Below are 15,000 nucleotides of genomic sequence, written 5' to 3' on the forward strand. Positions count from 1 at the left end.
GTTAGATGACCAGGCTTCAGTCAGGCTTATTGCTGTTCTAGTGGATCATGTCAGGGTGTCAGTTTTGCGATACAGCTTTCACAAACACATCAATTGTGCAGTCACAGTTCCGTGTCAATGCTTTAAAGTTGTTAATGTGAAACCCACTTCTATTAAAAAAAAAAAAAAAAAATCTGACAGGGATTGTGATGTGATGATGATTTTTGTCATTAAGAGTAAATGAGTGAGAGCGTGAGTGCACACAGTTTGTTTTGTGTTTATCGGCTTCTCATGCCTGGTGATTTAATTTGGCTAATTTGGCTAGGCAAGACTTGGAGGAAATGAATAAAAGCAATGAGGGGCAGGCAAGGCAAGAGGTGAAGGAAATGGATGAAAGCAATGAGGAGCAGGCAAGGCAAGAGGTGAAGGAATCTATCTCCTGTTGACGCATCAGAGTTGTGGATGTGAGAGGGCCATTTGCCTCATCTAGGCTCACAGGTTGGTTAGGCCCTAGATCCCAGCAGTGTGCAATGGCCCACAGTTTAGAACCACTTGCTATCCGTAGGAATAGGAAGTATTTCTATCCATAGGAATAGGAGGTATTTCTGGTTGTGCATCTCAGTTAATGAAGGGTTATGTGTACTGATATTTAGACGCTGAAGACCGTGCACAACCAGAGCTCAGGCCCTGAATATAAAAACAGTCTTCTTTGAATCATATTCGCAATTGATATTACTCTTTTTTATCTCTGTGATCTCAATTTGACTCTGTGTCCAATTCATTTTATCTGGTAATTTGGTTCTGACCAGGCATGCAGCAAAGGCACTAAATTAAACACACTCAAATCCCCTAACCAGAGAGAAATGTTGTGTAGAGACCATGTTGACTGAATTCCCCTTGGAAAAAGCATTAAATAAATCCATCATTCAGACCTCAGTAACCAGATAACCTTATCAGTAGCTGTGCAGTCTCCCTGCCCGCAGATTTTACGGTGTCTTCATAATGCATGCAGTCAACACAATGGCTACACGAGCACACCACTAATTAAACAGCTCACGGATCCCCCAAACCATTCCCTGTAGGACACGAGAACTGAGGCGGCCTTCCTGTTACAGGAAAAACACAGGAGAACAGGCGCAGAGGAGAGGCGAAGGAGAGGAGAGGAGAGAAGGGGGAACTGGAAGAGACCGTCTTTGGTTCTCTTTGGCTCCTTTTTTTTAACCTCCCCTCCGTGATCATGTGACTGCGGTCTCAAAGGGCCTCGTTAGGCAGTGATTAGGGGGCGGTCTGCAACAGGGAGCCGCTCAGGCTTTAGCTCCAATAGGCCTGGAGCATGGCAGAGTAGCAGGGTCTTGAGCTGATGACTACATAAGATGCGTCTCTCTCCTAGTGAGCTTATGACTATCGGTATATAAGATGTTCTTCTCTTCTAGTGAGTTTATGATTATGACTATATAAGATGTTGTTCTTTTCTAGTGAGTTTATGATTATGACTATATAAGATGTTGTTCTTTTCTAGTGAGTTTATGACTATGTAAGATGTTCTTTTCTAGTGAGTTTATGACTATCGGTATATACGATGTTCTTCTCTTCTAGTGAGTTTATGATTATGACTATATAAGATGTTGTTCTCCTCTAGTGAGTTTATGATTATGACTATATAAGATGTTGTTCTCTCCTAGTGAGTTTATGACTATCGGTATATATAAGATGTTGTTCTCTGGTGAGTTTATGATTATGACTATATAAGATGTTCTCTTCTAGTGGGTTTATGATTATGACTATATAAGATGTTGTTCTCTTCTAGTGGGTTTATGATATTAGATGTTGTTCTCTTCTAAAGTGTACTGTATGACTATATAAGATGAGTTATTCTCCTAGTGAGTTAGGATAGTATGAAATATGATTCTCTTTGATCGATAGTGATTTTAGGACCGTTTCAAATGTGTTTCTCTTCCTCTGATGCCTGATGTGATGTGACCCAGGTCAGATGGATCCAGACTGGACTAGTGTCCCATGTGCTCTTGTATGGGGGGCTGCTGTCTGGGTTTGGTCCCTCGGGCTATTGTCTGGCAGAACAGCACTTTCTCCTTTTCAAATTCAAATTCATATTTTTGAAGTTGAAATAAAAACAGATAAATAAATCATGAAGAATTACCCACTACTAATGATTTCAGAATTGCGGGGGGAGGGGCATGTGTGTGTGTTAATGGCCTTGACTTGTGATAATGAAACAGTTGCTTGTGATTCCACAGAGAAATCATCCAAATGAAGAAAAACAAACACACGGCAATGTTTAATGGCAGGGTCAACCAGGCTGCTCTGACCACCTCAAGGACGCTGTTTAACCAGGCGAGAATAGTTTTAGTGTGAAATAGTTAAGTGATCACACACTGTTCACATTTCAGTTGAAATTCATCGCATTTCCATTTTTATATAGGGAAGGTATGGATACACACAGATGAATCTGTGCAATGTCCTTCACGTTTCACTTCAACTTAAAACTCAGTATCTATATTTATATACAGTACCAGAATTATAGGTTGACATTGATTACAACAAGGTCAGCATAAGTTGTATAAGTTTGAATATGTACCGGTGATATACAGTGAATAGTTTTGCATAGCTGATGGTCACAGCTGACTTATGTTACATTTTCCGTGAGTCCACACGAGTGTTTGTGCTGAACACTGCAGCCAGTTGGCTTGTTGTCTCCACTTCAGCCAGAGACCTTGGCTGGCCAGCCTGTCCGTTAAACACCCTCATCTAAGTCAATGTCACCCCTCCACTTAACTGAAGAGCTCATCCACACACACAGCACTGGCATAGCAAAGCATAAAATACATGCTGCCGCAGATGTCATTTCAACACAGAGTATTTATCCTACAGTAGCCCTGGCCACGGGCTATAGCAGTACACTGGGATTTCTATATGGAATAGAAGGCATAAGTGAGAGTACAGGAACATGACAAGTCTGGTGTCGCCCTCCTCAGCGAGCGCCACTGATGGGCTCTGTCATCATGTATCTCCTTTGCCGAGCTCAGCTCAGTGATGCTTGATTCAGCTGAGCAAATATGATATTAAAGCCGAACGCGCGACATCAGCGCGGCTGTGGCGGCGGCGGCTCCTCACCGGCACCAGGACGTGGTGAGGCTGGCAGGAGAGTGCGGTGGTGACGGCTCAGAGATAAGGCTGCGGCACGGCGGCACGGCGGCACGGCGGCACGGTGGCATGGCGGTGGCAGAGTGTCGACGGCACAGGGACACGATTATGCAGAGGAGCAGGCTACTGTGACAGGGCAGGGGCAAGGCTGCAGCACGGTGGAGCTACAGCTCCACCATGTGGCCACCAGCTGAAAGACGACTTAATGTTGGTAACGGGGCTTCCTTCCGCATCATTTACAGTCATGTGTGTGAAACTTCACAAGATGTGCTAAGACAGCCTTGTTAACGCATTTAATAATTGCACGAGCACAGCACGCTCCCTGGGGGCCAAGGCAGCATGTATGTTAATGCATGTGTTGCTCTTAATTATTCAGAGAGGCAAGCAGGAGGAGCGGACCCACACCAAGCCTCCTCCTCCTCCTCAGCAGGATATAGTGGTGGATGCTGAGACATGGAGGGAGTCCATTCAGAAACACCCACAACAGGTTATCACATCTGGTCATTATGTGGCATATGCAGAGGGACAGGTCAAAGGTCAGGGGAGGGATAATTGCTCTATCTGTACCGTCATTTCCCAACTAGTAGCCGCGGCTTATACATTGATTTGTGCAACATTTCTTCAGCGATAAGGTTAATACACAGGGGCTGTTAATATATTACTAGTATATGATTTAGCTTCTTTTAACTGGCATAAAACACTGTCCTGCGACTTATAGACAATGTGGTTAATACACAGGAAATTACTGTTTCCTCATGTCCTTTGTATGTGCAAAGGAAGATCTGTGAGATGTCTACCGTATTATAAGTATATCGTCTGCGTAATACAAGTAAAAATTCCAAGTCTAAATTCTTCTCCCGACAGGAATTGTGAATACAATAATATCCAGTGTATTGTGTATAAGCCGCAGGACAGTGTTTACTGTAATGCAAGTTAAAAGAATCAAAACGATATTAACCTCATAGCTGAAGAAATAATACAAAATCAATGTGTAAGCCATGGCTAATAGTTGGGAAATTACGATATTTGTAATCTACATGTATTTTCCGGACATAAATACAAACACCCCCACACAGCCATTCAGTCATTTTTTGGTTTTATTTAATAACACTAAGCTAATACATAGAAAGGGGGAAACCATGAAAAGATTAAAATATGAATATGTAAAAAGCTCATATGACCCTTTCAATGAAATGTAGAAAAATGCTCAAGATATGTGCAAAAGTCATCATGTGGGGTAATACAAGATGCGGTACGTAACTTGCATAACAGCTTATCAGGCAAACACAGAATCACAACAAACAGACATAAAACTGCCCTTTCTTTTTTTTCTCTCCGCATGCCGAAATCAAAAAGACATCAGATATGATGTTTGAACTCTTCGGGGGTTTTTTTCTTCAAAGTGCATTAAACGACTATACTATATAAAAAAGGCTGGGAAAGAAACCCCGTACAAATCAGAAGCCTTGCAGCCAGCAGAGACAGCCATCTTCACAAAATAATGACTTAGATCCATTTTGCTTGTTTGTTTGTTTGTTTTTTTTCTTATCCAGAACCTCACTATTTACTATTGATATTCCATGAGCGTGACACGATTACTAGCACACAGCAAATGCAACACACTCGGGAGTGGAGACATGAGGGGTGGGGTGGGTTTGACTGAACACATCTCCATACGTCACAGCGCCACCTGGTGAACATGTTACAGCATAGCCACGGCTTCTCATCTCACTGGCTCAGAGATTCAGCGTCAACCCGACCGCACGCGATCACAATGTCTTTATGACGTCACAGTCTGCCATGGGTCTCGGAGGGGGGGGGGGGGGGGGGAGGGGGGGGGGGAGGGTGAGCTCCTCCCGGGTGAACATCAAGCCAAGCACACCTACTGGGTTTGCTCTAGTATTCTTCTTTTCAGCATACAACCATGCACAGATTATGGGATTATTGGAAATGCGAGCAAATGGATTGGTTGGTAAGTGAGTGTGTATGTTTGTGTGTGTGCGTGTGTGTGCGTGTGTGTGTGTCTGAATTAGTCATAATGCTCCACAGCACCCTAACGAGGCCTTCAGGTGCGAGCTTTCTTCTCCTTGCGCCCAGAGGAGTCGGCGTCAGCTTTCCTCTTGTGCGCCTGCTAATAGAAGCGAGAAGTTGCGATTACACTAACACAGTAATTCAACTCTACACAAAGTACAAACCACACAAGCACTGCTCACTTGCTGTAAACTTTCTGTCAACACGAGTATATTGTGTGTGTATTACAGTACAAGTAGAAATTCCAAATTCTTGTGTATACAGTCATTGTTTAAGCCGCATTGTGTATAAGTTGCAGGACAGTGTTTTGTGCAAGTTAAAAGAAACAAAACCATATTAATACCATATTAACTGCCCCCAACTGCACTGCAACACAAGTTGAATTCCTACTGATTTGAAGAGTTTTCCATACATTCATCAGCTGCCTACACTGTTAGCGCATTAGCTATTCTTTAGACAGGGGTCACATTGACAGCAAGTGTTGTTATGCTTTAGCGCTGCCACTTCATTATATCCAATGTGATCACCGCCTTAGAACAAGCAGGGGGCTCCTCTGGCCAGTGTTGCCGTGGTGCTGGTGTTGTGCTGCTGTGCCAGACTACTGTGTGTGCTAACTGCTAAGCATTCAACACCTTGGCCGGGTTTCCCAAAATCGTTAAGAAGCTCTTAAGTCCTAAGAACTTCTTAGGAGCGTTCTTAGAACATTCTTACAACGCTCCTAAGAAGTTCTTAGCACTTAAGAGCTTCTTAACAATTTTGGGAAACCCGGCCCTTTTCAAAACACTATTCTTGCTTAGGCGTTGAGCACATATCAATAGTATTGTAAGTGAATGTTAGGCTAGCAATACTTTACTGGTTTTACACTTAACTTCACAACTTTACAGGTTTCCTGTGTGACTTCAACTTTGAGGTAGGTACCGAATCGTGCTGTGCCTGGCCCCTGACCTGTGTGTGTGTGTGTGTGTGTGTGTGTGTGTGTGTGTGTATGTGTGTGTTGCTGTGCTATCTTACACTCTGTCCCTTAGGGGCTCTCTTCTTCTTCTCGGCCCGCTCCCTCTCCTCGATCTCCATGTTCTCCTTCTCGATCAGGGAGATGAGAGTGTTGCAGCGTCTCTGGAGCTCCTGCCACCCAAAGAACAGCACACCCATGATCAGGCCTCACAGGAACACAAGGAGGAGCTCTCAGCTCATGGGGCTTTCTCAAAGGCAAGCTCCTGGTGTTGTGTGTGGCTACTGTGCTGTCTTAAAGGGGAACTATGCGGGGGGTCAGCTTAATTTACTTTAACTTAACAGCTACAGAGTCATTGGAATGGTTTTATGTCTTTTTAGGGGTTGAACGGTGGCTGTTTCGCTTCCTACCTAGCGCCTGTGAGCGGGAAAAACACCTTTGCAACTTTGGGCCGGCAGGCCGGTGCACTGACAAACAGAAAGTCTCACAGCTTTGCGATTATGCTCATGAAAAGGCAGACTGGAGTGTTGTAAACTATACACACTAAAGCTGTAGGAGAAGCTCTGCAGAGCAACCTGCGAGCGTAACACGAGAAAACAAAGAGGAAATTGCCAAACCTGCATAGTTTTTCTTTAATTACGGGCAGTTTTATATGCACAAAGGCGGCTTAGTGCCAGTTGTAGATGTCTGCGGAACAGCACATTGCCATTATTGCCACCAATTAAAACACACCCCCCCCCCACACACACACACACACACACACACACACACACACATCCCATTGATACGGATGCTGATGGTCCAAACTGAAACATGCCCCATGAGTCCTCATAACACACACACACACACACACACACACACAAACTCAATCACACACACACACACACACACACACACACACACACACACACACACACAAACTCAATTACACACACACACACACACACACACACACACACACACACACACACACTCACCATTGCGGTCCTGGACTTGATGAACCAGTCGAATCTGAACTGCGGCGCGTTGCGCACACACTGGCGGAGCTCCTCGTAGACGTACTCCTTGTCGAAGCCCATCTTGTGCAGCATGCATATGAGGAAGCGGTCCTCCTCCTCCGTGTAGTTCTTGCCCTTGTTGGTCCCGTACTGGATCCGCAGCTGGTGAAACGGCGCCTTGTACCGCGCGATCTGCAGCGCCGGCCACAGGTACGGTGTCCCACATGGCACAAAAACAACCAGTAAAGTGAGGTTAGGTGCGGTGAAAACAAACACACACACACACATACACACACTCTCTCTCTCACACGGCGCTTTGTACCGCGCGATCTGCAGCGCCGGCGGCCACAGGTACGGTGTCCCACATGGCACAACAACAACCAAACATGACGTGAGATTAGGTGTGGTGAAAACAAGGGCTAAGTCTTCTATGGGTCGTTTACACACGCAAATACCACACCAAAGATGTCATGAGATTAGGTGTGTGGTGAGTACTTACACATGCAAATACCACACCAAATACAAACGTGAGCGGTGAGGCGTAGTGAAAACAAGTCTTGTACGTGTAGTCACACACGCGATTACAACACCAAACATGACGTCAGGTGAGGTGAAAACAAAGGCAAGTCCTCTACGAGAATTTCCATCAGTCTACTGTGCATTACAACATTGCTGACTCAAAAGTGAGCCATACAAACAAAACAAGGGGTGTCCTTGGAAACAAAACATTGTGGCACTTTTACTGCAACTGCTAACAAAACAACAACATATTCGCTACCTGGGCTGTAGCCAGGGTAACAACAACATATTCGCTACCTGGGCTGTAGCCAGGGTAACAACAACATATTCGCTACCTGGGCTGTAGCCAGGGTAACAACAACATATTTGCTACCTGGGCTGTAACCAGGGTAACTACACCATATTCGCTACCTGGGCTGTAACCAGGGTAACAACACCATATTCGCCATCTGGGCTGTAACCAGGGTAACAACACCATATTCGCTACCTGGGCTGTAACCAAGGTTTGAACATTTCACTTGAGAATCTTTGGGGTGAATGTGTGTACAGTCTGGAAGCAGCATGCTGTGTCTTCAGTCCTTGGCTTCCATAGGTTCCATATTACTTTGACCACATTATGCTCAATACAACCCCACACACCAGCGTAGGTGGCGGCAGAGTTTGAAGCTGATATGTGGGGCCGTGTTGAGAATAATATTGTCTAAGTAATGGAATGTCGAAAGCAGAGTGCACCACACTAATGTCAGCGCTGAACGCAGGTCACTGTGTTGATGTTAATGTTAATGTAAGGAAGGTGTGGAGAATTAATTGAAGGCCTCTACAGTACATCAGAGTGATATGACACTGTCATAAACATGTCATGAACATTATAAACAAGTCATAAAAGTGTCATGTCAAGTTAGGGTTATAGGGTTATGACAGTGTCATGTCACTCTTATGCAGATACCTTCAAGAGGTCAGGTGAATCTCTTGCGTACTGAGAGTCAGGTGAATCTCTTGATTATTGAGAGTCAGGTGAATCTCTTGTGTGTTGAGAGAGTCAGGTGAATCTCTTGTGTGTTGAGAGTTGAGAGTCAGATGAATCTCTTGTGTACTGAGAGTGAGTTGAATCTCTCGCGTATTTAGAGTGAGTTGAATCTCTCGCGTATTGAGAGTGAGTTGAATCTCTCGCGTATTGAGAGTGAGTTGAATCTCTCCTGTACTGAGAGTGAGTTGAATCTCTCCTGTACTGAGAGTGAGTTGAATCTCTGGCATATTGAGAAGTGTCTGACCTTTGCGTCCAGCGCCCTCTTGATGCTGATGCGTCTCTGGATGCGAGCTTCTCCCCTCTCGATCTGGGCCATGATCTTCTCAATGTCCTGCAGCTCGTTACAGCGCTCCCAGAAGACCGCTGCTCAAACGGTCAAACATTTACATCCAACTCATTTACAGTAGCAGACACGCTTATCCAAAGAGACTTACTGCAATAGAATTGAATTGAACATCTTGAATTTCCCCTTGGGGATCAATAAAGTATCTATCTATCTATCTAGAATAAAATTGAAGCTGTGAACATTTACTGTAAGCATTTGAACATTTAAGCTACAGAGTACAGACCTACAGCTATGGCAACAGAAAAAAACATTTCAGCATTTAAGCATTTGAACATTTACAGTAAGTTACAGCACTCTGCTGCATTGGTCAGTTACGGTCGTACTGTAACATGGCAAAGTATTGACACCAGAATCTTACCAGAATATTCTATGACTTCCTCAGGAGTTTTGCCCTCAACTTCTCGAGCGATATTGTCTATGTCATCTCGCCCGTACTTCTCATTGGCTTTGATGAACTGATTGAAGTCACGCTTATTCCAACTCGTGAATCCCTGGATAACAAAACAGTGAAATAGTGTACATCTTAGACATAGATGACGTGTTTGTTTTCTGAGTGTGTGTGTGTGCCTGTCTGTTTTGGTCTGTGAGAGATCAATTTCAGAGAATCTTAGAGAGTCTATTTTTTTGTGGGAGTCTACAGTATATGAGAACACCTGTGTGTGTAGCTTTTCCTCCTCAGGTGTGTGTGTGTGTGTGTGTGTGTGTGTGTATGTGAGAGAGAGAGAGAGAGAGAGAGAGAGAGAAAGTGGTCAATTTCACCTGTGTGAATAGTTTGCACCTGTGAGAATCTCAGCATGTGTACCTGTGTGAGTAATATCTTCTTCTCTTTGGTCTCCTCAGGTGAGGTTTGTGTGTGTGTGTGCGTGTGTGTGTGTGCGTGCGTGCATGCGTGCGTGCGTGCGTGCGTGCGTGCGTGTGTGTGTGCGTGTGTGTACCTGTGTGAGTAGTTTCTCCTTCTCCTCGGTCTCCTCAGGTGAGAGCGGTTCCGCTTCATCTATTTTGCGCTGCTCCTCCTTCTGGACTTGAGCTGCATTGGGGATGTCTGGAGTTCTGGGCACCTGGAGAGAGAGAGAGAGAGACAGAGAGAGAGAGAGAGAGAGAGAGTGAGAGAGAGGTGGACAGAGAGAGAGAGAGAGAGGGGAAGAGACAGAAAGATAGAGAGACAGAAGGGAAGAGAAGAAGGGAAGAGTAGGGGGAGAGAGAGAAGGGGGAGTAGAAGGGAGAGATACAGAAACAACTCAATGGGAAGGTTATGGCACAAGTCTTGCATGACAGCTGAGATAATCATTAGTGGCATTATTGATTTCTGAAAGCACTGATTCCCCTTATAGCCTTCTCTACAACATGTTTTATCCAAGAGTGCAGACAAAGCTGTTAAATAAAACATCAAATATTAAACTGAAATATCAAATATTAAAATATCAAATATTAGTAAAATATTCAGATCTGGAAACTGAATTACCCCTTGGTTATAATACGGGGAGTCTTGCTTTAAGATGAATAAGCCTACACCAAGAACACAATAAAGGTTGCCGAGACATAATAAAAACCCACACACCTTATTTCCACAGACTTCATAAAATAAAAGTACAACTAAAAGTAAGAATGCACGAACATCTATATTTACAACAAGTGCCGGGCACTGAAAGGAGAAAGGAGAAAAAAAGAAAAACTGTCGACAAATTGTCCTATTTGAGCGGCAGCGTTTTCTTTGGTCCCAAGGTGCTTTAATAGCAAAGAAGACGGAATGTGCGGATATTTTTTGCCCAAAAGTACAACTGAGATTGAAGTGAAATGGCCCAGAGACACACCTTGTATGGTTTTTCTGTAGTGACCATGACAGAACAGAACACTGTGTAACCCTGCAATTTGCTCTTGGGCCCAGTGGAGACGCGCCAATACCAAATGAACTAAATGTCTGTCTGTGCAACAAACTGTAAACATAACTCTGATACAATATAGAGAATATAGAATGCACCCACAGCAGTCTGTAGAAAGAGAGTCGTTCACCCTATTAAGAATTGAAGTACCATCAAAATGATTTTGGAAACATTACTTTAAGGGTTGTAAATATTAACCAATCGTGATCTGTCTAGAATATATTTACTCTCAATTCTGCATAGCAACAGCACATTAACAATGTTTTAATTGGCTATACTGTATGTTATGGCGGCAATGATGATGCTCCTTGGGCGCACATACTGTATGCGCCCTTGGCGTTCTAGAACACACTCATTGTATATATGCGCCCCAAGCAGTAGAGGGGTTAAGCCGTCAGGCGACAGGCGTGGAGACGCACCTTGTACCCGATGGTCTTCCTGTAGTGCAGGATCTCCATCTCCAGCAGCTCAAAGAGGCGCGGGGGGAAGAACTGGAAGTCCTGGATGTTGGGCTGCTTAGGGGGCCGAGGAGCCTGCAGAACATTCAGCTTTAAGCAAATGTACACACACTCTCACACATACACACACACACACACACACACACTCTCTCACACACACTCTCACACACTCTCTCTCACACACACACACACACACACATACATACACACTCTCACACACACACACACACACACATACACACAAATACTTCCTCCAAAACTGCACTTTTGCACAATCTGCACTAACTTTGGCACTTGATGTAATGCAGTTAGTTTTTTGTCAGGGCTACAATAATTACCTCCGCTAAGGAGGTTTTGTTTTCATCGGGGACCGGCGTTTGTTTGTCTGTCTGTTTGTTTGTTTGTCTGTCTGTCTGTCTGTTAGCAAGATAACTCAAAAAGTGTTTTCAAAAAGAAATTTTCAGCGAATGTTTTCTGCCACTGACTTCTGGGATGTTCAAATGCTGTTTCTATTATTTACCTCCGCCAAGGAGGTATATGTTTTCATCGGGGACCGGCGTCTGTCTGTCTGTCTGTTTGTTTGTTTGTTTGTTTGTTTGTCTGTCTGTTTGTTAGCAAGATAACTCAAAAAGTAATGAATGAATTTCGCTGAAATATTCAGCCAATGTCAGGCATGACCCAAGGAAGAAACGATTACATTTTGTAACTTGATCAACTTTTACACAAACACAGGCCCCGTGGACATCTCCTTTACCAAGCATGGGTGAGTCCCTTACCTGGGTGAAGGGGGGCATGGGGGGGTGTAGGGTGGCATGGGGGGGGGGGGGGGGGGGGTGGCATGGGGATGGGGGGGGGGTGAAGGGGGGCATGGGGGGGGTGTGGGGTGGCATGGGGATGGGGGGGGGGGGTGAAGAGGGGCATGGGGGGGTGTGGGGTGGCGTGGGGGGGGGGTGAAGAGGGGCATGGGGGGGGTGTAGGGTGGCGTGGGGGGGTGGTGAAGAGGGGCATGGGGGGGGTGTAGGGTGGCGTGGGGGGGGGGGGTGAAGAGGGGCATGGGGGGGGGTGTAGGGTGGCGTGGGGGGGGGGGGGTGAAGAGGGGCATGGGGGGGTGGGGTGGCATAGGGGGGGGGGGTGTAGGGTGGCATGGGGGGGGGGGGTGAAGAGGGGCATGGGGGGGGTGAAGAGGGGCATGGGGGGGTGGGGTGGCATAGGGGGGGGGGGGTGAAGAGGGGCATGGGGGGGGGTGTAGGGTGGCGTGGGGGGGGGGGTGAAGAGGGGCATGGGGGGGTGGGGTGGCATAGGGGGGGGGGGGTGAAGAGGGGCATGGGGGGGTGTGGGGTGGCGTGGGGGGGGGGGGTGAAGAGGGGCATGGGGGGGGTGTAGGGTGGCGTGGGGGGGGGGGGTGAAGAGGGGCATGGGGGGGTGGGGTGGCATAGGGGGGGGGGTGAAGAGGGGCATGGGGGGGTGTAGGGTGGCGTGGGGGGGGGGGGTGAAGAGGGGCATGGGGGGGTGGGGTGGCATAGGGGGGGGGGGGTGAAGAGGGGCATGGGGGGGTGGGGTGGCATAGGGGGGGGGGTGAAGAGGGGCATGGGGGGGGTGTAGGGTGGCGTGGGGGGGGGGGTGAAGAGGGGCATGGGGGGGTGTGGGGTGGCGTGGGGGGGGGGGGTGAAGAGGGGCATGGGGGGGTGGGGTGGCATAGGGGGGGGGGGTGAAGAGGGGCATGGGGGGGTGGGGTGGCATAGGGGGGGGGGGGTGAAGAGGGGCATGGGGGGGTGGGGTGGCATAGGGGGGGGGGGGGGTGAAGAGGGGCATGGGGGGGTGGGGTGGCATAGGGGGGGGGGTGAAGAGGGGCATGGGGGGGGTGGGGTGGCATAGGGGGGGGGTGAAGAGGGGCATGGGGGGGGGTGTAGGGTGGCGTGGGGGGGGGGGGTGAAGAGGGGCATGGGGGGGGTGTAGGGTGGCGTGGGGGGGGGGTGAAGAGGGGCATGGGGGGGTGGGGTGGCATAGGGGGGGGGGTGAAGAGGGGCATGGGGGGGTGGGGTGGCATAGGGGGGGGTGAAGAGGGGCATGGGGGGGGTGTAGGGTGGCGTGGGGGGGGGGTGAAGAGGGGCATGGGGGGGGTGTAGGGTGGCGTGGGGGGGGGGGGTGAAGAGGGGCATGGGGGGGTGGGGTGGCATAGGGGGGGGGGGGGTGAAGAGGGGCATGGGGGGGTGTAGGGTGGCGTGGGGGGGGGGGGGGGGTGAAGAGGGGCATGGGGGGGTGGGGTGGCATAGGGGGGGGGGTGAAGAGGGGCATGGGGGGGGTGTAGGGTGGCGTGGGGGGGGGGGGTGAAGAGGGGCATGGGGGGGTGGGGTGGCATAGGGGGGTGGGGGTGAAGAGGGGCATGGGGGGGTGTAGGGTGGCGTGGGGGGGGGGGGGGTGAAGAGGGGCATGGGGGGGTGGGGTGGCATAGGGGGGGGGGTGAAGAGGGGCATGGGGGGGTGTAGGGTGGCGTGGGGGGGGGGGGGGGTGAAGAGGGGCATGGGGGGGTGGGGTGGCATAGGGGGGGGGGTGAAGAGGGGCATGGGGGGGTGTAGGGTGGCGTGGGGGGGGGGGGGGGTGAAGAGGGGCATGGGGGGGTGGGGTGGCATAGGGGGGGGGGTGAAGAGGGGCATGGGGGGGTGTAGGGTGGCGTGGGGGGGGGGGGGGGGGTGAAGAGGGGCATGGGGGGTTGCTGACCTTTGGTGCTCGGGGTTCGCTGACTCTCAGGGCTTCTCTGAAGTAGGCGTCCACAGCGTAGTTGGCCTTGCGCTCCCGTTTTGGAGGTTCAATCCACTCCATCATGCTAAGCTGTGCAACATAGACGTATGAGTTACACATACTGTATACACACATACACAAAAACACACAAATACACACACAATCCATCATGCTGAGCTGTGGAACATAGGCAGATGGGTTACACATATGCATACACACTCACACACACACACACACACACACACACACACACACACACACACACACACACACATTCACAAATGCAGAATAAACAGTTACACACACAAACACACACACTAAAATAGAAACTCAAAGACTCAACAGCAGTGGTAGTCCACTGCCATGGTCTGCTTTGCTGTCTGCTTGTGTCCTGTCTAACTGTATGTTGCTTTTCCTGTTGCTGTGTCTTGCTTTATGTTATTGTGTGTCATGTTGTGCTTTGCTTATGTTGTTGTCTGTATGGTGGCACTGAGTTTCCCCTTTAGGGGATTATTAAAGTTATCCTTATCCTTATCCTTATCCTTACACAATGCAACTGGCTGATACCTACATCTGACTAAAAAAAAGACTATTATAAGTTATCACTTATCATTATTCTGATCATTATTCTATCATTATTCTGATATTTCCATAACTAAAGTCTGTTCAAGTAACTTAGCAGTTATAATGTATGTTGAATGTGCCACTCATTTTAATGTTTACAATGTTATCAATTCTGCAGGACATGTGGGTGGAAATCAGAGGTCAGTTTCAGTCGTGGACCTTCACCTTTTGTTTCTCACGATAGTCTTCGCCTTCAAAGTTGTACAGGCTGGTCTCTGCTCCCGTATCCATGGTGAAGTTCCTCAGAGAACCCTCGCCCAGCTTCTCCAGTCGCTCGTTCATCTCCGC

General features: G+C 48.1%; 1 protein-coding gene across 3 annotated transcripts in view; it reads right to left on the reverse strand.

Moving 5' to 3' along the window:
• Nucleotides 1–4,132: 4,132 nt before the first annotated feature.
• The window catches only part of smarca1 (SWI/SNF related, matrix associated, actin dependent regulator of chromatin, subfamily a, member 1), a 28,776-nt gene continuing 17,908 nt past the window's right edge, over nt 4,133–15,000 (reverse strand). For 2 of the 3 annotated variants that reach the window (XM_062536007.1, XM_062536009.1), the window contains 9 exons: nt 14,878–15,000; nt 14,068–14,178; nt 11,311–11,424; nt 9,947–10,069; nt 9,370–9,502; nt 8,910–9,028; nt 7,099–7,311; nt 6,184–6,294; nt 4,133–5,272 (listed from right to left, as the gene is read on the reverse strand). The exon at nt 14,878–15,000 is cut by the window's right edge and continues 3 nt beyond it. In XM_062536007.1, the coding sequence (XP_062391991.1) occupies nt 5,207–5,272; nt 6,184–6,294; nt 7,099–7,311; nt 8,910–9,028; nt 9,370–9,502; nt 9,947–10,069; nt 11,311–11,424; nt 14,068–14,178; nt 14,878–15,000 (1,113 nt within the window). In that variant the 3' untranslated portion in view covers nt 4,133–5,206. The remainder of the gene's footprint in view (nt 5,273–6,183; nt 6,295–7,098; nt 7,312–8,909; nt 9,029–9,369; nt 9,503–9,946; nt 10,070–11,310; nt 11,425–14,067; nt 14,179–14,877) is intronic. The other variant, XM_062536008.1, reaches the window with a different exon arrangement.

This window comes from Sardina pilchardus, chromosome 5 (assembly GCF_963854185.1).
Source record: "Sardina pilchardus chromosome 5, fSarPil1.1, whole genome shotgun sequence".
Classification (NCBI taxonomy): domain Eukaryota; kingdom Metazoa; phylum Chordata; class Actinopteri; order Clupeiformes; family Clupeidae; genus Sardina; species Sardina pilchardus.